This window comes from Pecten maximus, chromosome 5 (assembly GCF_902652985.1).
Source record: "Pecten maximus chromosome 5, xPecMax1.1, whole genome shotgun sequence".
NCBI lineage: Eukaryota > Metazoa > Mollusca > Bivalvia > Pectinida > Pectinidae > Pecten > Pecten maximus.
This window is the reverse complement of record NC_047019.1, coordinates 19,911,509-19,936,313: the sequence shown is the minus strand read 5'-3', so window position 1 is coordinate 19,936,313 and position 24,805 is coordinate 19,911,509. Positions and strand designations below refer to the sequence as shown.

Sequence of the window (24,805 nt, the reverse complement as noted above, 5' to 3'; positions counted from 1 at the left end):
TGTGTTGGCAGATAAGGTATCCAACACTTGCATTTCCTGTTTACAAAAACAACTATGCTTACATGAAACCTTGGGCGACTCTACCTACACATTGTCTTTTCTAGAGACGGAATGCTGTCTAATCATTTTTAATCATTGCAATCTTTCAAGATACCGGATGCGGATATCATCGTTTGTATTGGAACCTAAGCTTCATAGGAATCCTTATATTAGCAACGTCTTAGTATTGACATGACTAGTTGTTCGGCTTAACTTCTATCCAAATTCCATTTTCCTAGTACAAATAAATCATGGCAGCAGTCCTATTGGGATCTTATTTACTTCAGAAGTGAAACTAATTGAAGGTAGATATTGAACAAAGCAAATACATTTTTATCAACACTGAGCATCAATTCCCGAAACCTCAAAAGTTTAAATTATCTACGATTTACAATACCATTTCCAATTCCAAACTTAAGGAACGCCCAAAGTTGTTCTTTTGTGACGAGAGCTTACTTTTCAAAGAATGGAGTTTGATGCATGTGGTTGTGAAGTACTAGTATATGGAGCATATGCCGTATGAGGTACGACTACAATGAAATCATGAGATCATTCAATTTTTTATCGACAAAAGCTTTGTCCAGTTTGGTGACCAGATCTTCCCACAGACCATTTGCATACCCGTGGGAGCATCTATGCCCCTCTGTTTTGTGTTTGGTTTCGTACAAGGTGGATTATATTGAAGAACTTACCAGAAAAGGAAACAGATACTTTGTCATGTTCTTCAATTTCAACTTTAGGTATATTGAAGATGTTTTATCTTAAATAACATTTTATTGGCCATATCGATAAGATACTTAGTGCACATTGTAGAACTAGAAATTGATGACACTGCTGTCTCTTCGTCGCTGATAAAACAATAGATTGCTTTGAGTAAATAGAACTACACAGGATGAAGTTAGGAAGATAAACTTTTTCAATACTGTTGAGATGAATCCTTGTTAAATGATTTACTTAAATGTACCCGACTTAAAATGAGGAGTCATGGATAGAATGTAATGCTGTGGTCAAGAGTGGCGGTGCCTCCGCCGACATGAACTCCGACTACCCGAAGATGTTTGGTACTAATGCAGTGGCAAAACGGAATAAAATATAATGTGCAACTGACCAGTAGAGATAGAGGATATCTAACAGTGTCTTCAGTAATACCAAATATATTTCACGAGTGGGGCTAATATTTTGATATTTTTCACGAGTGCGCACGAGTAAAATATATTTGGTATTACTGAAGATACTGTTAGATATTCTGTTTATTACATTTTTTATCAACGAAAAGCCTACCCCGTATGCTAACGAGGCCTACAGCGATCATTTGTAAACAAAAAAGTAGTTTCCCCTGTCCAGGTGCTGACATATATGTCGGGCTTTCATTAATTTGATTGGTCAAATCAGCAAAAGTGATATTTTTCACTAGTGAAAAATATCACTTTTATAGAATGAATAATTTTTGATATTTCACTGGTAAAAATGTAATAAAAATTATTATTTATCTCGTTTGTAAACCGTTCGTAGAAATTTTTATCTCGTTCCTTCTACTTTTCATCTTGTTCCTTCGACTTTTTATATGTTGCTTGCACGAATACGTTTTCGTCAAACTAAATAAGTTGATATCATGATGCTATGAAATTGTTTATATCAATTATTCAAGCTGAGGGTACTAACAGCATGGATTAGTATAAGGAGGGTGGCGACGATTTGTCATAAATGGTATGAAGCTCTTCAAAATCATCATATTCATATGATATGTGTATTAATTCGCCCTTTTCCTCCGTGGCAGGAGTACACACTCCTAGATAAACAAGACTTACAAGAGGATGAGGTTAATATAGTTTTTATTGTTAAAAGCTTTTATTAGGCCGCATATATCATATTGTGATCTGTTATCGATCATTTCTTTGTATCTAATATATAATCCTCTGTATTAACGATACATTTCCCAGCCTGCTTGAGGACCTGCTGTATACAGGATTTTCCAGAGCTATTTTAGCAAATTAATATAGGAAAATCAAAGAACTATGATATGGAAAAGTTGAATCAAGTAGGAAAACTCAAGGCACTGTACCGTCGTTATTACTACTTGAAAATTCTTTACCGATCTATATTCACAGTGCATTTCTATTTGGAACAAAACGTAAATGACATGTTTCTACTGATTTTCGGCATTTAACAATTCTACCGTTCTTTATGTTATGAATAAATCATGACTATAGGAAAACAATAACACATGGAACACACCGAACCGCATTAAATATATATAAAGATATGCATTTTTGTAAACTGTGTATGTTGGCTCTTTAAATTTGCTACGTTTATTATAGCATAAGTGCTTTTCTCTGGCGGATCCTTCCTAGTAAAATCTAAACCAGGGGGATAAAATCACAGCTTTCACTTACATTTTAAATCCTTTATCTGTGAAGATGATTTCGATGGTGAAACAAGTATTTTGTAGATATTATAATCGCATAAATATAAAAATATATATCAAATATTCATCGAGTTATCTATGAAAATATATATCAAATATTCATCGAGTACAAATACGACAGGAAATTCAAATCTTTATCTTCGGATCACCAACACATAGTGCATATGATATATTGTGCTAACTATTTGATATATAACATAGTAACGCAATTGACGAAGGAAGACAACTTTATGTCTCGTGCACTGACCGGGCCTCGAACTCACGATCTACGGCACCCAATCGCCTAGCCAGAAATACCCGCAGCTTAAGCCGCTGCGCCACATCGGCGTTCATAAAAAAGAACTTTTCAATGGCGTATAGTGATAGTCGGCCTGATATTCTGACATGATCATTGTGGAAGTCGTCTATTAGATGATATGCTGCGCCACATCGGCGTTCTAATATATATAAATTTAACGCTTTTTATTCTTCCTGTCTAGAAATGTCCGAAAATCAGTACAGCATCGACATTACATATTATAATATTCTTCATGACATTAAACATCTGTTCAAAAGTGTCTTTCTGATGTAAAAATTATATAAAAAAAATCGGAAAAGGTAACATTATTTTGTATTTTTTGTCGTAAAATCACACATTACCTTTTGTAGAAATGGGTACTGTCATGAAAGAACGTGTATAATAAAACATCCAATAATTTGTTTAGTTATTGTTCCAAACTGACATACACTTTGTTCACTCTACACAAGTCACTATCCAAACGCAGCATTAGTATTTTTGACATTATAACCCCTAGATTTAAACTGATATATGCTTGAATTTCATTACGTATTTAAAATTAAACTTTGCTAATTTTCTACTGCCTTCGGTTTCTCAATTCATTTACAAAGTACCTATGAGAATTAGATTCTGTAACTAAAATATATTTTGTTGAACAATCTCATAAGTTGAAACAATTTCATATAGGTACAACCCCAATCATTTGAAAAGTATTACAGGAGAAATTATTACTTGGGTGAGCACATGCACGTGTGTGCTGTTGACAAACTGTATAAGAAGGAAAACTACTTTCGAGTTTGTTCTATAAGCTAACTTCCAAAAGCTGACAAATGTCCGAAAGACAGAAATTGACATGATGAATTTGAAAGGCTGGGGTTTTAGTAACTGGTTTTGAACATCTGTCCTACACGTTGTTGTACTGTCTCTGGTTAGCAATAACGGAAGCTTTGCATTCATCGCATATGATAGCTGCGAACGCAGGTCTAGTACATTTGAAACAGAAGTAGCTGTTCTTTCCCGGAATATTCTTGGAGAGTCGTGGTTCAGAATTCTCCTCGTGGTCTTTCGCATCATTTTCATCGTCTGTATCACTGACTAATAAAAACAACAAGAAATTAGTTTCTCTATTTTATATATAACATATCTTTCTAAGTAAACTATTTTATATATAACATATCTTTCTAAGTAAACCTAAGTAATAAAATGGTTTCAATCTATCTCAAAAGATTTCTTTTTTATTATAAACCTTTTAGAAATATTCAACAAGCCATCTATTTACAGCAAGTGTAAATAATTTTATGTTCATCTATTTATCATCGAAGTTCCAACTAACCACCTATTCCATGAAAACTGTATAAAAGAAACCTATTGCTGTTGTTAATTTTGAAAGATTATCTATTTGTATGTATAGAAATATTACCATGCTGTTCTTCTCTAAGGTTAAGAATAATTTCCATTAGATCTGCCGAACGAAAGTCTTCATTACCTGTACCAAAAACAGTAAACAGTATATCATCATCATCATCAACATGATGGATCATTATGTGGTTTTCGTTTTTGACAGAAGTACGTGTACATGCAGACAGTATTTGATCTGGAGAATTTGAAGCCGTTTTCATCTGCCCATATTTGTAGTTTGCCTAAACTTTGTTGAAGTTCGAATTATAGCAGATTAAGACGTCATCAACGAATAGAGACCCTTCAGAAACATTTAGTTACACTGTTGATTTTTAGACCGAAAAGGGTTACGGACGGGATCCCACCCTGAGTGCCCAGCCGATTGATAGTTCAACCACCAGGATCATATCTCCCCAGATTACGAGATGCAACCCACGGCTCTGGTTGGCTTAAATTGGAGCTGGTGTGAAAGCTTTCCACTACACTTATACCAAGCGCACCCCCCCCCCCCCCCCCCCCCCCCCCCCCCCCCCCCTTAAAAACCTTACACATTTGACTCCTGCAAAGTTCATGTTGAAAACATTATCAGAATATTATGTATTCATTTTCCGGAATGTACAATTCATTTTCACTAGCTTAATCATATCGGTTTAAAAACAAAAGCATAACATATGTCTAGCTTTAACTTATTTTGAGCAAATCAAGAAATTCGTTTTAATCATACATTTGTATTTACCTTTAATTATCCACAGTGACAAATCATCAAATGCATACTTAAATTCTATACACACTAACCCTTTTTTCGTCTGAAGATGAGTATTGATTTCTGGATTTCTGCGTTGGTGCATCCATTCTGTTCTAAACTCTCCACAGCAACCTCTTGGTTAGAATTTAGAGTTTCCTTAAAAGACTCCCGATTTTCTTTCAAAGTCATTTTACTCAGTCCGGAAGTCCTGAAATATAAACAGTTTTCATTTGTGTAATTTTCCGAGATACAATGAGTCCTACATAAAATACTGGTAGGATTTAGGTTACTGTCAATGTGTCCTCGTGGTAGCATGTGTATTTCATACCTGATGTTACAATCTAGGAACATTAAAAACTATCTATACGCCATATTTTTCAATGATAAACTACTCAAGTCTTTCCGTAATACGGTTAAAGGAATTGGAATTGAATACGCCATTTCCGAGTTTGTCTCTCCTTATGAGCTCATTAAAATGATAAATACACTTCCGATTTGCAGTTTGGGCCAGAACAATATAGGTATAATATATTGCAAATACATGATGTAGAACCCAGTAGAAGTAAAATTATTAGCTTGATGCGTTTCAGAGTTACAGATATCCGACATACAAAGAACTAAACAATATATGTTACTGTTTAATTAGAAAACCAAGTACATAAAACAATAATATATAACGAGAAAATATGAAAGCTTCTGAAGTACCACATACGTGGCGGTTAACTCAGTTTACATAAGGGACGAACGTTGGCACGAACGTACGTTGGAACGAACGTTGGGACGGCACTCATCTCGGCGGGATTTCCGTTCACAAAATGGCGAGAGCGATTTATTTACCAAATTTATTTCGGGGCCAGTCACGATCAGCAAGGTCCAATTTCTCCGAATTCGACACCATCCATCCATGAGTATTTGACATTAAGATTTTTCGTTGCCGCATTGCATCTTGGCACACAACCAAAATGTGCCGACATCATGACAACTTTAAATGTATAAGACAACTGCTTGCCTTCCAATTCTAGCCCTTCCTCCCGTTTTTGCGCGCTACCTCCCCTAACAAATGAGGGCTAAATTTCGAGGCTGATAATTTCCGCGGAAAGCACAAACTCAGTACACGGAAATTGCGTATTGTTACATGATGTCAAATACATGTACAAACAATGACTAAAATGTGGTAAAAGTGATGTGAAACTTGTTGCGATAAAGTGATGATAATAACTTTACCAAATTACCACAGCTACGTACGCATTTTAAATGGTGTTCAGAAGTGTTATATTTATACACATGAATACATACCGTAACGATATACATGTACCTGTATATTTTGCCGCTCTGAACGCACCCAGAATGATTTCTGTTATTATTATTAGCATTAATAGCTATCGGTTTCCCGGTTTAAAGCGCACAGAGTTGGAGGGAAATCAAGTGTAAGCACGTGACTACACTATGTTACACAGTTATGTTACCTTACGATACTTGATGAAGCACACGTACTCGCCTCGTCTGTTATAGTATACATTCAATATATAACCAGATTGACAGACGAAGTGGGTACTTCTGGATGATTGTCAGTTAGATACCACATCTTCGATGTAGATACCATAGCATTGTCCAAACTAGCTACATACAATGTAGATAAGTACATTGTTCTCACATTATCCTACATGTAACCAAGTTACTCGTTCATCGCTTTATCACAACTAGCTACATACAGTCCACCTTGCCTTAAGTAGTGACATGGAAATCGCCTTGCTTCATTTCAACTACATTGTATCGTTGGCGTCGTCAGCGTCGTCAGCCATACTTTAGTTTTCTGGACTTTTTCAATTATCGTTTATCACATCAATTTGTAACTAAGTATATGATTTTGTCAAGATGAATTACTGCTTGAGTTCGAATCCCGTGTCAATATTCCATTTTTTTTTTTAATTGTATTTATCTCTTCTTTTTGCTGGAGCTATTATCCTTTGCACACATAGGCTATTATTGTAATTAACGCTTTACAATCTTTTGCACTACCGCTTATGACTTTATCCTACTAGATTGCAGATAGAGTTTGAATCCTGTGCCAATATTCCAGTTTTGCTGGAGCTATGGCCATTTGCACATTGTATATATCCGCTTAATTAATCGTTTTCTTGGCACCTACCATATCCATTTATAACTTTGTACGGGATTCGATCACAATGGTAAACAGATGACATCTATTGCAAATATTCTTTGACATCAATATATAACTTGATTTGTGACATTTTCATGAATGAGGGATTACAGTTCGAGTTTAGTCCTTGTCTTTTTGCAGTCGAGTTGCTGAAGTGTTTTTCTATAGCTTGACTGATACTACATGAACCTACGAGAAAAAATATATATATTCTGCGAACAAGAGGACAACACATTCCAGCTCAGTGTTTAGATCGAATCCTGAAATTTGCCTTTCAAGTTTGAAGTGGTAAGCTCTTTACTACTTTTTCAGAATAAAAGGGAATATTTTCAGCGATTCGGGGATTATACGACGAAAATAAGATATAAATGGTCAATTTAGACCAAATATTTATGTACCCGAAAACTTATATGAAACAGTCTGTAATTTTTTGCAATTTAAAAAAAAATTTTTGACTTCCATAATAATCTTTTTAATGAGCTAAATCGGTAAATAATCAATATTTACAGTTCACGATAGTAAAATGTGATGACTAGATTTGATAACAAATTTACACTTCTGTAAAGTTTTAAGGATATGTTGAGCATTAAATTCGACCGAACGCGATTTCAATCTAGAATATCAAATTTAGACTCCAATACATACGTAGTACAATCCTTTCATAAGTGACTCCAATTCTGAGCATTTTGAAATTAATGAAAATATGTGCTACGTTTTTTGTCATGACCGGCCTATACTACATCTGAAGTTTTCTCTCGTTTTTGCCTTTTTGAACTACTGAAACCTTGTTTTATCAATAACTGCTTACAAAAGCGGCGGCTGAACTCATTTCCATGTAACGTTTGTGTAATAAATCGAAGCTCACTTTTTAAAACAAGGTCCATAATCATATTTGTATGTTTTCCTTTGTTCCATCTTCACAAACAATGCGCAACATGAGGACATTCTGACACTTTGAGAAACTGAAGTACGTAACTGTTGGATTATACCGTTTTTAGTTACAACGGTTCACTACATGTTGAAAGCTGGTCGATATATATATTTTTAGGCTGTCGTCGATCGTATCTTTGTATTTGTATGTTCGATGTCATTTATATCATTTACAACACTTAAAACAATCAATAATACTATTTTCAGTATGAATGAGGACACAATATACATATTTGTTGAGATACACGATTGAATATGGGGTTTTCATGGCTATTTTTAGCGCAATTGATATAGAAATCCAGTGCCAATCACCTTTATATTCATATGAGCACAAATGGATCAAATATTTATTACGCAACTTCTGAACTATAGGTTAAACTGCTTCCCGTAAGTGTAACATTTCCGTATACGCATTTTCACCCAGCAGAATTTTAATATATGATACGAATAAACGGTGATTCAAGTAACCAAATTAAAGGCATCCCGGAAGAAATTCATTTATATTTGCACCATGATTAGTTGAATACCTCTTTGTTCATACTTTGGGAAACTCCCAATTGTTTTCCTGAATTATTCTTTTTAACAGTTAACATTTCAATCCCGCCATAAGAAAGAATACACACTGTCATACAGGTATGAATGTTTATTTTAAAATCACTATTCCCCGTCGATTGTTCCTAGTATATCATATTCATGGATACAGTATGCAATAGCCCGAGTTTCCTCTGGCCCTGACACCATGTCTGGTGTAACCTACACCAGACATAGTGTCAGGGCCAGAGGAAACTCGGGCTAAGTATGTAATATCATATACAATCTTTCAGGTTCTGATAACACTACATTGTATTCCGGATTATAACATTCGTCACTTACAGAGAGCATTCATTTCCACTTCAATAATCTTACATATCCAGGTATACAGACATACTATTTAAAATGACGTTGTTAAAAATAGGTTCAATACATTATTATTGTGTTTCGGGATCAATTTTACATAAATATTCGAAGTGGCTTGGACCATATGTACTGCTCAAACTGTATAAAAATAGGAATTGATTTTGTGATTTTAAAATACCGGAATTGACAGAGTTTCCGTAGTACATAATTTGTTTAATTACAAAGAGTATTATCATTTTGAACATAAGGATAGTTATCGTATAATTAAAGAATGTGTGAAGTTTAAACATACTGACAATTATTGAGCAACAGTCCATATAACAATTCAGATTTCTAAATGTGAAATATAGTTAAATGACTAGGTATTTCTTCTTTTGGGCAGATATTTGACATGCTTTATGGCTGACATTCCATCGCTATGAAAATTCATGAGATTTCTACAAACATTGGACGGACGGACGGACGGACAGACAGACAGACAGACAGACGAAACTTGGTCTATTGAGTATATACATACATGATTTATTGTGATTTTATTTCTTCTGGTTACATCATTTTGTATTTATAGTACATATGTAATCAACGACATGAAATGTATTTATACACACACATTCATAGCACACCTCCCCTCTACTTCAGTCTCGTGATCACGTTGCTTGAAAGGTATGTATTGATGATTATATCATAGAGAACTTTCCGATATTTTGTCTTTGTTCCTTTATTCTATTCAATCTGTGTTTACCTGTACCTATATCTGTTTCAATGCATTGTATGGAACATAATTAATCTTGTCCCCAAGCTTATGTTTAATTCTTTCAACAATTAGGAATGACACTCGAACTCTCCACTTATCAATGTTTTATTACCTTAATACCTTCCCGAGGCGATTACATCATCTATTGTTATGTCAGGGAAAGTTCACTTGCATGTCCAGTTTTATTTACCTGTGATAACGCCTCTTCGTGTCAGTCATCTTAATTATATACTCGTATACGTGTCAATTAAGACAATGGTCAGCTCCATTTTATATGTTTACACCGGAGACCCGGGCGGCAGTTGGATTCCCAACCAGCAAATGGACAACACGTACACTACGGATTACCAAGTGTGATCAGAACTTATATTGGACTTGCTTAATTTACAAAGTTGGATCGCCAGCTATATACATTGTATCTATTGGAATACCAATACATGTGGACTAATTATCCTGTTATAATTTGTGAAACGGTTGATATTGTGATTTGAAACTATTTGAAACAAATGATATAAGAAATCATTACAAACTGAATCAAACTCTTTGTTTTGTGTCCTGCCATGCGTCCAAACATACAACAGTCCGAATCTAAACAGATACAGCAAAAAGCAGTATGAAAATTGGTGTGAGAACCCGGAGTAACTTGCCACATTGATTTGTGTAAGACGAGTTACGTACAAGATCCTTGGAACCTCAAATACTACAAGATACTTGGAAACCCAAGATCTTCGCCACATTCAACACTTGAAGATGTTAACCATGGAAACCACAAGCCAGCACTACCCTAGAGTATTCCCCAAGACTAAACCCGTCGTACCGGCCAATCGAGGATGGACACGTGAACTACAGCATCTACCCGACGACGCTTGCCAATCAACGGTTACAAAGCACCAGGGACCCAGGATGTCACCCATCAGGCCACAATTTTCTGGATCATCGCCCAGAACTCAATGTTTTAAATGTGGTAAGTGGGTATTCCATTGTTTTCAAGAGCACGTTGAATTAACTTGTAAGGCAAAATCAGTCAAGTGCTTCAAGTGTGGCAAATTCGGACATTTTTCAAGGGTATGTTTTTCAAAGCGCCCTTCATTAGAACCAAACAATCAAAATTCTAAATCTCAAAAGTCAAAAAGTACGTTTCATCAAAGCAGGGACGCAAAACGTATGTCAGAGTTTATCTCCCGAAAATCAACCGCTTGCTCATTTCCATTTTCGGAACTTTTGGATACGGAATTCGTTAAAATAAACAAAAGAAGTCCATTTCAAGAACAAACAATTAAATGTCATCAAGAAACAAATCCAAGAAAGTTGGAAATCACAGAGCTTAACCTCATCATTGTAAATCTTCGATCTGAAAATGAAGACTTGAGGCTAGATATTAGCAAAATTCAAAATCACAACGAAGATCTCAAAGAAAGTTTTTCAAAATGTTTTCAACTATATCAAGCTGAAAATGATAGACTGAAACAGTTAAATGAATATCTTGAGAAAAGGGAAAAAGAAAACCATGATGAAATATTATGTCTCAAAAAGGAAGTTTCAATCAGCAAAGAAACTATTTTCAATCTGGAAAGTAAGATACAAAATTTTGAGGCAAATTCATGTAGTTCGGTTGTTAATTTTCACAATATTCCGCAAAACAACCGAAATTTCGTGCCTCAGAACCAACAATTCCGTCCAAATCAAAGACGTCGAAACTTCAAACCCCATTTCAGCTATCAATAAACTCTTTGTCCTACAGTACCTAATTCAAAAATGTCTTTAACTCAGACAAATTGCGTTCCTACACTCTCAGAGGTAATTTAAATTAAGTCTCTTGAAAACAAAAATATCCACTGTTACACACAAAATGTGTGTGCTATTTCAAAAGACAATATACAAAAAAGAATGTATATATATTGTGTTCATATCACGGACCTTTTTTTTTCAGCGGAAGTTAAACGGACATTTAAACGGACATTATTTATGTTTGGAAATGTGTCATTTCATTTAGACTCTGGGACAGAGTCTTCCGGGGCGAGAGGGAAGTTATCATAGAGAACTTTCCGATATTTTGTCTTTGTTCCTTTATTCTATTCAATCTGTGTTTACCTGTACCTATATCTGTTTCAATGCATTGTATGGAACATAATTAATCTTGTCCCCAAGCTTATGTTTAATTCTTTCAACAATTAGGAATGACACTCGAACTCTCCACTTATCAATGTTTTATTACCTTAATACCTTCCCGAGGCGATTACATCATCTATTGTTATGTCAGGGAAAGTTCACTTGCATGTCCAGTTTTATTTACCTGTGATAACGCCTCTTCGTGTCAGTCATCTTAATTATATACTCGTATACGTGTCAATTTAGACAATGGTCAATTCTCATTTTATATGTTTACACCGGAGACCCGGGCGGCAGTTGGATTCCCAACCAGCAAATGGACAACACGTACACTACGGATTACCAAGTGTGATCAGAACTTATATTGGACTTGCTTAATTTACAAAGTTGGATCGCCAGCTATATACATTGTATCTATTGGAATACCAATACATGTGGACTAATTATCCTGTTATAATTTGTGAAACGGTTGATATTGTGATTTGAAACTATTTGAAACAAATGATATAAGAAATCATTACAAACTGAATCAAACTCTTTGTTTTGTGTCCTGCCATGCGTCCAATCATACAACAGTCCGAATCTAAACAGATACAGCAAAAAGCAGTATGAAAATTATATAAACATGTTCATTAATGAAACTAGAAGTAGTCAAAATTCGGCATTACGTGAAGTCATTAGAACCATCCAGTTAAAATTACAATACATGTACTCATTTACTACACCGGTATACTAGGTCAGAGACCTATATTAATTTAGTATATAGGTCTCTGACTAGGTTAAGACTTATGGTATACTACACTGGAACATCGAGTTATCAGGTTAAGAACCTAGCATACCTGGGATACTAACAAACACCAAATTAGGACCCTAGGATACCAATCTAATTGGAATTAGACTTGTAATTTCCGCTCCTCTACAATACTCTACGATACACTTCAATACAATATTGCAGTGTATGTAGAGTATCGTAGAGGAGCGGAAATTACAAGTCTAATTTTAATTAGATTGTCTAGGATACTTACCGGGAACACTATGTCACTTTTGTCTCTGTTGCTTTCAGAATGGTAAAAATGCATTGTATGTAGAAATAACATACATGTTGTAACTTAAATCCTTTGCCAATTTTACAGAAAGCAGCTCAGTCATGGGGGATTATAAATACTCTCTTTCAATGAAATATGAATAATAATGTGACCCATTATGTAAAAATATTATAATCATTATGGAAGATATATTCCAGCTTGTTTTAAAATTAAACAAGAAATATCTTTAAAAAAGATAAACGGCATAATTTTAATGCTGGTGGTTATAATGTAAAACTGCTGGTGAAATAAATTAAAGTCATATAGAACCATCCAGATAAACTTACAATGCTCATTTACTACACCCGGATACTAGGATAGGACTGATGGGATCCTACATTGGACCATGGAGTTATCAGGTAAGGGACGTAGGATACAAACAAAGGACACCAGGGACCCTGTGATACTAACAAATGTCACCAGGGACCCTGGGATACTAACAAAAGTCACCAGGGACCCTGGGATACTAACAAATGTCACCGGGGTCCCTGGATACTAACAGAGAACACCAGGACCCTTGGATACTAACAAATGTCACCAGGGACCCTGGGACAATAACAAACACCAAATCGGGACCCTGGGATACTAACAAAAGTCACCAGGAACCATGGGATACTAACAAAAGTCACCGGGGACCCTGGATACTAACAGAGAACACCAGGACCCTTGGATACTAACAAAAGTCACCAGGGACCATGGTATACTAACAAAAGTCACCGGGGTCCCTGGATACTAACAGAGAACACTAGGACCCTTGGATACTAACAAAGGTCACCAGGGACCCTGGGATACTAACAAAAGTCACCAGGGACTATGGGATACTAACAAAAGTCACCGGGGTCCCTGGGATACTAACAAAGGTCACCAGGGACCCTGGGACACTAACAAACACCAAATCGGGACCCTGGGATACTAACAAATGTCACCGGGGTCCCTGGATACTAACAGAGAACACCAGGACCCTTGGATACTAACAAATGTCACCAGGGACCCTGGGACAATAACAAACACCAAATCGGGACCCTGGGATACTAACAAAAGTCATCAGGAACCATGGGATACTAACAAAAGTCACCGGGGTCCCTGGGATACTAACAAATGTCACCGGGGTCCCTGGGATACTAACAAAAGTCACCAGGGACCCTGGGATACTAACAAAAGTCACCGGGGTCCCTGGGATACTAACAAATGTCACCGGGGTCCCTGGATACTAACAGAGAACACCAGGACCCTTGGATACTAACAAATGTCACCAGGGACCCTGGGACAATAACAAACACCAAATCGGGACCCTGGGATACTAACAAAAGTCACCGGGGTCCCTGGGATACTAACAAAAGTCACCGGGGTCCCTGGGATACTAACAGAGAACACCAGGACCCTTGGATACTAACAAAGGTCACCAGGGACCCTGGATACTAACAGAGAACACCAGGACCCTTGGATACTAACAAAAGTCACCAGGGACCCTGGGATACTAACAAAAGTCACCGGGGTCCCTGGATACTAACAGAGAACACCAGGACCCTTGGATACTAACAAAAGTCACCAGGGACCCTGGGATACTAACAAAAGTCACCGGGGTCCCTGGATACTAACAGAGAACACCAGGACCCTTGGATACTAACAAAAGTCACCAGGGACCATGGTATACTAACAAAAGTCACCGGGGTCCCTGGATACTAACAGAGAACACCAGGACCCTTGGATACTTACAAATGTCACCAGGGGCCCTGGGACAATAACAAACACCAAATCGGGACCCTGGGATACTAACAAATGTCACCGGGGTCCCTTGGATACTAACAAAAGTCACCGGGGTCCCTGGGATACTAACAGAGAACACCAGGACCCTTGGATACTAACAAAAGTCACCAGGGACCCTGGGATACTAACAAAAGTCACCGGGGTCCCTGGATACTAACAGAGAACACCAGGACCATGGGATACTAACAAAAGTCACCAGGGACCCTGGTATACTAACAAAAGTCACCGGGGTCCCTGGGATACTAACAAAGGTCACCAGGGACCTAACAAAAGTCACCGGGGTCCCTGGGATGCTAACAAAGGTCACCAGGGACCCTTGGATACTAACAAATGTCACCGGGGTCCCTGGGATACTAACAAAGGTCACCAGGGACCTAACAAAAGTCACCGGGGTCCCTGGGATGCTAACAATGTCACCAGGGACCCTTGGATACTAACAAAGGTCACCAGGGACCCTGGGACACTAACAAACACCAAATCGGGACCCTGGGATACTAACAAACACCAAATTAGGATCCTGTGATACTTGCTGGAAGTACTATTTTACTTGGCTATATTTTCCAATATCGTGGGTTATAACAATCTAATTAAAATTAGACTTGTAATTTCCGCTTCTCTACGATACACTACAATACGATACTACGTTTCAACCACAGGTGCCTGACTTGTAATATGTACTCAATATATTATCTTTTTATAAAACGAGTCAGGCACCTGTGTTTTAACAGTGTAAGTTAGGCAAACAAATCAAGTGTGATGTACTATAACAGACGAGGCAAGTACGTGTGCTAGTGTAGTCACGTGTTTACCACAGGGGCTTGGCACGATTTTCCAAATGATAGTCCATATATATATGTATATAGTATCTATTTCCGAATTCGTCAGGTCATAACTTGGATAATACTTGGCCAATTTTGTTCATCGAACACTCATTGGAAAGATAAAACATTTATCTTTAAGGTAATGTATGTGTCACTAAGATTTTTGACCCGCAGAATACGACAATTTTTTTTTTTTTTAAATACGTTCGTCTTCCCCCTCTTTGTAGTTACTACCCTTGATACTATATACATATATATATGGACTATCATTTGGAAAATCGTGCCAAGCCCCTGTGGTGTTTACACTTGATTTCTCTCCAACTCTGTGCGCTTTAAATCGGGAAAACCGATATCTATTAATACTAACAGAAATCATTCTGGGTGCGTTCAGAGCGGCAAAATACACAGGTACATGTATATGGAAATAGTTACGGTATGTATATATGTGTGTCTCTCTTCTATATACAGTATATATACAAAAACGAAACGTTAATAAGTTTAATTGTACATGTATTTCTGATCACTGCAATACTTCCTGTTTAGTCATATGTAAAGTATACACGGAAGTCGATTGGTCTACATGTGGGAGGCGCGGAAGAGGCGCTAGGCCCCAGTTCGGATGTACAGTGTACATGTAAATAGATACGATAATTGACTTACTATACATCTTTATCGAGGGCAACGGAAATGAAACATAATGATTCAGTAAAACAGGTTGACATGAAGTCTCACAAACGTCAACCTATTTATAGATACACGAAATTCTTTCTTGTACCATGATAATGAAACCTTAATATGATCGATATTTACAGTTCATGATAGTCCTTTATCATTATCGTATCTCCTTAACAAGGAAGATAGTATTAATAGAATAAACTCGTTATTAAATGATAATTTGACAATAATCGTATTCATGAGTAATTTTAAAAGTGAATTGAATAATTTGACATTAAGTGGTTCATACTAATTACTATACATAGTCCCTCTAATATACTCTTGCCATCCGACTTACATTACGTATACTGAAAATGAAGGTAACAAGTTTTACATTTCCATAAACCTGTCAACATATGGTGTCAATAAAATCGACTGAACCATGTCCAATATATATCGACAACAGAGGAACTCCATCGTGAAACACAGCTATGATAATTATGTATCTATCATCTAAATGTGAAACACAGCTATGATAATTATGTATCTATCATCTAAATGTGAAACACAGCTATGATAATTATGTATCTATCATCTAAATGTGAAACACAGCTATGATAATTATGTATCTATCATCTAAATGTGAAACACAGCTATGATAATTATGTATCTATCATCTAAATGTGAAACACAGCTATGATAATTATGTATCTATCATCTAAATGTGAAACACAGCTATGATAATTATGTATCTATCATCTAAATGTGAAACACAGCTATGATTCGTATGTCTCATCTAAATGTGAAACACAGCTATGATATGTATGTATCATCTAAATGTGAATCATGGCTATGACTTATGTATCATCTAAATGTGAAACATGGCTGTGACTTATGTATCATCTAAATGTGAAACATTGCTATGACTTATGTATAGTCTAAATGTGAATCATGGCTATGACTTATGTATAGTCTAAATGTGAAACATGGCTATGACTTATGTATAGTCTAAATGTGAATCATGGCTATGACTTATGTATCATCTAAATGTGAAACACAGCTATGACTTATGTATAGTCTAAATGTGAAACATGGCTATGACTTATGTATAGTCTAAATGTGAAACATGGCTATGACTTATGTATAGTCTAAATGTGAATCATGGCTATGACTTATATATCATCTAAATGTTAAACACAGCTATGACTTATGTATCATCTAAATGTGAAACATGGCTATGACTTATGTATAGTCTAAATGTGAAACATGGCTATGACTTATGTATAGTCTAAATGTGAAACATGGCTATGACTTATGTATAGTCTAAATGCGAATCATGGCTATGACTTATGTATAGTCTAAATGTGAAACACAGCTATGACTTATGTATCATCTAAATGTGAAACATGGCTATGACTTATGTATAGTCTAAATGTGAAACATGGCTATGACTTATGTAAAGTCTAAATGTGAAACATGGCTATTACTTATGTATAGTCTAAATGTGAATCATGGCTATGACTTATGTATCATCTAAATGTGAATCATGGCTATGACTTATGTATCATCTAAATGTGAAACACAGCTATGATACGTATGTATCATCTAAATGTGAAACAAGGCTATGACTTATGTATCATCTACTATATCTGGAATTTATTCTCCTCTTTTGCCGTTTTGATCTACCGCAACCTTTGTCTTATCAATATATGTCTACATTGTCCTGTTTACGAGATTAAACATTTGTCATCTGGGAATACATTTTTGTTCAGTATATCAGCTAAGCTTAACTCCAAATATCTAATATGAAATCTGATTCTGATTAGATTATCAATACTCACATTTAAAAAAAATCGTAAGCATTCTACCCTATTTGCTTGATGCGGTAAATAGAATGCAAGTCGAAAAGAATGTTTTTATCGTGTGATGAAACAAGTAATGAATTATTTATGAAACGTTTTAAGTAAGATTTGTCTTTGCTATGAATCTCTAACCTGTATGATAAGTATACATTGTAGGAAGTACTGCCCTATGATAGTGCATAGTGTTTTCAGTGTCCGATAAATGGATGGAAAAAATGTATATATAAATGAAATTGGAAAAAATCTGTTTTCATTTTCCTAATATTATCGTAATTGCTAGACCAACATTTGAAATACTTACATTGCCCTCAGTCAGTAAGTACAATGTATCATGGAATGTGACGCATATTACTGATGCATTTCTTTTGATATACATATCTGTACAAACATTTCCATAACGTTCGAATACACCGTGCAGAATTGTAATAAAGTTTGATCATAATTTTCTTTTCCTGATAACTAGTCCGAACAATACCTAACGTAAGACGACCAAAGGGTGACAATGTAATGACCATTTAAATATGTATATATTTTCTCCAAAAATGTTACACACTCATATTTCAATAGCGCCGTGTGAAGATAGAATTAATTAATCTTAATTACCCTTATTTAATAAGTTGTTTAAATGAATTCATTCTTCGTGAAAAATTGAATATAAATTTACTCATTTATGATAATATAGAGTTTAACTGGTATTCACGTCCAGCTAGGTCATTACCATGTAAGGACGCAAATAGCTTGATAGACAAACATTGACCAACACACATTGGCGACTTCCCATAAAGATAATTATTTTAGAGAAATCAATATTGATTTAAAAAAGATAATAATGTTAATTAAGTCAAGAAAACTTCATATAGAAATATCAACAATAAAGAAATAAGACAAAGGATATTTACCTATGTGACCAAAAGTAAGATAGTCTTACAATGAATTGTCTACGGTGTGTGGTTACATACTTCTAACTAAATCCATGTAAGGGCGAACATTTACGGTAAAACGATGATGTAATATAGTCAATCTGATTAAAATACATATTATCATACACTACCTATATCTATGATGATGACCAGTATTTCAATCAGATTGTAATATAGTCTATACTCTAAGTTGTAATGGACGAACAATACATACATGTATATATATGTAAAACGGAGTTGCTATGCCGTCTTAATTAATTGGCTGTGTACATGTATACATGTAACGGACGAACATTGTCACGGAGTCATATAACCGTGTCACTGTGGGAAGTTTGTCTCGATAAAAAGATAATGTGAATAAGATTTACCAGACAACCAGTGTATGATTTGAACGCTGGTAGCCAATCTAACGTCACGTTCAAATCACACACTTGTTTTGTTTAAATACCACTGTCTATCCACGTCGATACTACTAACACTATTTTTGTCTTAGTTGAGAGAAGCGTTTGACTAAGTATATCAAAATAAAAAAACGCAATATTACAAGTAAACAAATTCCACGTGCTTTTATATTCATGTGAGACAAAATTATATTAAATGTTTAAAAAAAAAAAAAAAAAAAGAAAACGGCAAAATAAAAGTCAATACAGTGGAACTGAATTATGAATCTTGTACAAAACTGAAACATTATCAAATAATTTTATTGGGGAATCCTAAGAGCTATAATTAATGGACGAATTTAGAAAATCTAATTGTGAATGGTAATTTAGTGTAAAACGAAAATGATTATAACGTTAATGATCATGAAAACGTAAGAAATACGTTATGAAGGATGAAAAGATCACGTGTGATATATACGTCTGTTTGAACAAATCAAGATTGGAAAAATGAAAAGTAACATGCAGAAATGTAGGTTTAACGTTTCATAAATCTTCTGATTTATTTGATAAACCAATACAACCCTTAAGAGCGTTTTGGAAATAAAAGCAAATATGGCGCTACGTTATTAGATTGGTCAGATCGATGAACAGAATATTCTATATCTGAAATTTCCTCTCATCTGTTGCCTTTTTGAACTACCGCAATCTTTGTTTTATCAATGCTAACATCGCATGTGTATAGTTTCTGAATACAGACCACAATCCTCTTTATATGCAACATAAGTTACAGATATAATTCTACAAAGTAAAATTGGTTAAAAAACGGATTTGATGTAAGTTACATAAATAGAAAAGTTGATGCTCTTTGGGCGGCAGGGCTTCTATACTTTTGTATTAGAAATCGAAGTGGCTAATTAAATGTCTGATTCTAATAAGATTATCAATACAATGTACTCACATTTCTGATTCATTTTTAAATTGATACATTAAAAAATGAGATAATTCCAGTATCAACTTCTAATGAATACACGTCGTAAGCATTCTACCTTATTTGCTTGATATATTTGATAAATATTTAGAGAAAATGCAGATTATAAAGAGTATTTATATCGTACGATGAAACGAGTTATAAATCATTCTCGAAACGTTTTAAGCAGGATCTTTCTTTGCCATGAAGCTCGTAAACAAAGCGAACTTATGCTAGTGTCCGGTCAAGAGATGCATCATAAAAAATGTTTTCATTTTCCTTAATATTTCCAAAATCGTAATTGCTAAATCAACATTGAAATACTTACATTGCCTTCAGTCAGTAAGCGGCGTTATGCTGGGTATGTTGGAATGTGTGTGTGTGTGTGTGTGTGTGTCCGTAAATTACTTAATCTTGTACATCCGGAACATTCCGACTTTTATACTAGTATATCAATCCTCAGAGCTGTGTATCGGTCGTCTGCACTAGCCTGGTACATGAAAGTCAACATTTAATCTTAATACGGAATTTTGCTTAACTTCATCACATAGATTCGATAAGTTGATGATAATTTGTGAAGTTGATTGATTTCATTATGAGAACAAGACAGAAACACAACATGGATAAGAGCGATACTCATTACCGACAGATACGACTGAGGAAACACCGTATAACATGAACCGGTACAGGCATCTGTTGTCGACAAATTAGCAGCATATAGGGTTCGCTTTAGATACACATTCTATCAGATTCGAAAGTTAAAAACCTGTCAATTATTAAGGAAAACTAATAAGTTTTTAAAGTGAATACCTATTTTAGGTAAATTTCCCTTTTTTCGGAGGAGGACATTTTTTTATAGCCTAAAAAATGGAAAAAATTTCGGCTGGCGCCTATGGCGCTCCCATTATCACTAAAATACTGGACCCCCCCCCCCCCCCCCACACTTTCGAAAATCCTGGATCCACGCCTGATTCCGAATGATTGCAAATTTTCTAAATTCATTTTCCGCTGGGGGGTTCACCCCCCTGGAACCCCCTACCAGGGCGCTGCCCTTGACCTCTGGGCGGCCCCCAGACCCCTTGCAAAAAAAAAAAAAAAAAATAATAATAAAATCGGCTCGCATGATCACTAAATAACTGGACCCCCACCCCCTTTTCGAAAATCCTGGAAATGATAATTATTGGCTAATTTTGCGGAGATGGCATTCGATTTGTTTAGTGCGTAAAATTTAAGGTTTAAAAAAATATTGAATCGTGTATCATTCGCATGCGCATTTTCATGTTGCTGTTTATAGATATTACATCAGCAAAGTGAGGCGGAAAAGCGTATGTGGAAGGTGACGGTGAGTATCTACATGGGAGAGTGGGTATTGTTTCGTTTTGATATGTATGTATGTAGATCTCTGTATTTGTAGTTTAACATGGTCGTGTAATCGGTTTTTATAAGCAAAAAGCGGAGAATAAAAAAGAGTACAGTATACAGTATATACATTTTACACTACTTAGTCTATTTTTGAAAAAGGGTATTACCTTTTTTTCTAAAAATAGATTTGAGGAGCGACTGCTATTAATATTTAACAGGACTATGATTAGATGACATGTTCTAGGCCTAATCTGAATACAACATTTACCTGAAGCACGGGTACCTGACTAGTTTTATAAAATAAAATTTCATATCATATAAGAGTACATGACAGGTGCCTGACTTGGTCTCATCTGTAGGCCTATATGTACTCTTATATGTTATTATTTTATTCGTAAAATTTTTATTAAATAATATTTTACTAAAATATGTTAAATGAACCTAGAAACCTAGAAATCTGTTGTTGCTCTAGGGCCTACTTCCAACGCACAAATAATATTTATTTTGCATTTGTATGATGACAAAATTAGTGTAGATCATCTACTGTACATATTGTTCCTAGTGTGCTGACCTGGGAAATGGTCTGTGTACACCGTCTACAAGGCATTGCTCGTGACTAATGACATACCGTTGACTAAAGGCTCATTGAAAACATGCGATTAAAAATAATTAATGATGCAATATCTTTAGACGGAACATTGATACATTTTTCTTTCGTACATACTTAATATATTGCTTCTTTGGTATTCAAATTTTTCTAGAAATCCAGCTACGTCAGTAGCCTTCTGCATGGAGGCGGGGCTAGCTCGGACGTTATAGGCCTATGAACGTTGCGTATATATACGCCAATTTTTTGTTGTTTTTTTACTAAAAGTAGAGCTAGCCAAAATCACACTAAAGTTAACTTTTCAAAAAATCGTCTCCAGTCGCATTTATTTAATGAAAAATCTAGGTTCCTATACCTCACTTAATTAATACCTAAGGCTTATTTGAGCTGGTTGATACTGTAATAGGCTGAACGTCCGAGCCCCGCCCCTCATGCAGAACGCTACTGACGTTACATGTCTAGAAGAAGTTGAATACCAAAGGATTAAGTATTACTCGTCGTATTTTAAGGTATGTACGAATGAAAAGTGTATCAATGTTCCGTTTACAGATATTGCATCATTATTTTCAATCGCTTGTTTTGAATGAGCCAATGGGATTTACTCAACGTTACTGATGTCATTAGGCCTAGTCACGGGCAATGCCTTAGACGGTGTAGACCATTTCACATGTCAGCACACTAGCCTAGAAACATATGTAGAGTAGATGATCTACACTAATTTTGTCATGACAACACTTACACAAATTCTTAATATGTAATTATTTACTCTTTAAGTTATGCTATGTGATAAACCTATGTGTTTTTGTTGTTTTGAAAGATATTCTAAATTAAGACAAGGTTATTTCCCTGAAGCTATTTTTAGACCTACCAGATAATGTAGTTCAGCACTACCGAAGAAAATGACACCGGATTCGTCGTAGATTTAAACAAAAACAAAAAAAGTAGAATATTTTAAAGGCACGGACCTGTGTGAAGTAAAGAATTAATTTCGTGTATAGGCCTATATGTATATATATGTGTGTGTGTGTGTTTTATTATAATGCAGCAAATGCAGTTACTAAGAACGCTCTGTCGTACCGGGCGTTTTTCCAAACGCACGTGTACATAGGCCTAGTCATTGCATGTGCATAGCACGTCAAAGATTAGGAAATGGCGAACTGTACTTACATGCACGCTTTCGACTGTCTCAATGTATGCTTGACAGATTGTCCGGTTGTCCGGTTGGTCATCTATAGCCACAGACAGCGCGGGAATCCTAATACGAAGGTTCTGATGTAAAGTTGCCTTGTAGACTATCTACGCAGTAAGATCGTCTGAAAATTCGGACAAGGGAAATCCCTGATCGGGGATTCCCTGACTGGATGGTCGGCGTTGTCTTGTACATGTGCAAACCATACAATGTACATGCATGTAATACTGTAGGTTATTGGAATCGTCTGTTATTGAATTCAATATATAATCTTCGAGTGTAGACTCTATATGCGAAAAAAAAAAAAAAAAAATCAGGAGAAATCTTGCACGAAATAGAGATGCACGTACGTAGATAGCCCGAGTTTTCACTGGCCCTGTCACCATGGTGTTTGTAGACCGGATGTAGTTTTATAAGCACAAACATTCTCTTTCGCCATTGAAATGCAAATAGCGTCGGCTAGAGAGTGTGAATCATATTGCATAAATTTATTTTATCTACACTAGGTATACATTTCAATTTAAAAAATGCTCTAAAATATGACACTATTAAGACATCTGAGTATGGTAAGAAGAGTGATTTCAGGACAAAGAAATTTGAATTTCCTGTCGTAGTTGTACCGAGAGAAATATATATAATATATGTACAATTCGTATCCATGTATGTAAATACATTGCGATCCAGGTATTCTATATCATCTTATAGACGACTTCCACAATGATCATGTCAGGGTATCGGGCCGACCATCACTGCGCCATTGAAACATTCTTTTTTAAGAACGCCGATGTGGCGCAGCGGTATAGGCTGCGGATATTTCTGGGTAGGCGATTGGGTGCCGTAGATCGTGAGTTCGAGGCCCGGTCAGGGCACGAGTCAAAAAGTTGTCTTCCTTCGTCATTTGTGTTTCTAAGCTATATCTAATTATTAGCACAATGTATCATCTACACTATGTGTTGGTGATCCGAAGATAAAGATTTGAATTTCCTGTCGTAGTTGTACCGAGAGAAATATCAATAATAATATATATATACTTTTCTGCACATACACCCAGGAAGGATACAATGTATGTTGCACACTCTTTTCTAAGAGTCTATTCCTTAAAGAGGAAGAAGTCGACGGGGGCCAAAGAACAGCTTGACTCTCAGCTCAGGAGAAATAAAAAATAACTTAAGTTATTTATTTTCACTGACATATTATCGTATATGAGATATTGACAATATTTTAAGGCAAATGAAAATCAAAGCTAATAAATTATGCATCGATGATATCTCTGACAGCAAAGAGCTGGCCTAAAGTTGATAGCTAAGCATGCATATTTACACTAAAATTTGCTTATACAAATATAGGACCAGTGCTTGTCATGAAACGATGGAATAGACATTTTTACTTGAATTATGATTGTTCAGAAACAATTTTCTAAAATCTTCAAACAACAAATACATATGACATGTTTGCT

At 35.6% G+C, this 24,805-nt stretch overlaps 2 protein-coding genes across 8 annotated transcripts in view; one reads left to right on the top strand and one right to left on the bottom strand.

Annotated features, from left to right (window-relative positions):
* Positions 1-1,854: 1,854 nt before the first annotated feature.
* Positions 1,855-23,744, bottom strand: LOC117327450. Its single transcript, XM_033884429.1, has 4 exons — positions 23,328-23,744; positions 4,935-5,092; positions 4,162-4,227; positions 1,855-3,836 (listed from the first exon to the last, which is right to left on the bottom strand). Exons 1-4 carry the CDS (start codon positions 23,387-23,389, stop codon positions 3,646-3,648), a joined length of 477 nt encoding a protein of 158 aa, XP_033740320.1. The 5' UTR covers positions 23,390-23,744; the 3' UTR covers positions 1,855-3,645.
* LOC117327448 overlaps positions 9,517-24,805 on the top strand; it is a 58,522-nt gene continuing 43,233 nt past the window's right edge. For 4 of the 7 annotated variants that reach the window (XM_033884426.1, XM_033884425.1, XM_033884427.1 and 1 more), the window contains exon 1: positions 22,575-22,669. The gene's annotated coding sequence lies outside the window, so the exon portion shown is untranslated. Of the gene's footprint in view, positions 9,536-15,822; positions 15,842-21,514; positions 21,534-22,574; positions 22,670-24,805 lie in introns of those variants that run through there. The other 3 variants (XM_033884422.1, XM_033884423.1, XM_033884424.1) reach the window with 3 other exon arrangements.

Excerpts from the sequence above, each read along its gene's own strand:
- LOC117327450 (XM_033884429.1), bottom strand. The coding sequence starts at position 23,389 with ATGACCAACCGGACAACCGGACAATCTGTCAAGCATACATTGAGACAG. Across the intron at positions 5,093-23,327 it reads AGACAGTCGAAAGCGTGCAT|GACTTCCGGACTGAGTAAAA; the intron begins GTAAGTACAGTT and ends TTTATATTTCAG. Across the intron at positions 3,837-4,161 it reads CCTTAGAGAAGAACAGCATG|TCAGTGATACAGACGATGAA; the intron begins GTAATATTTCTA and ends TGTTTTTATTAG.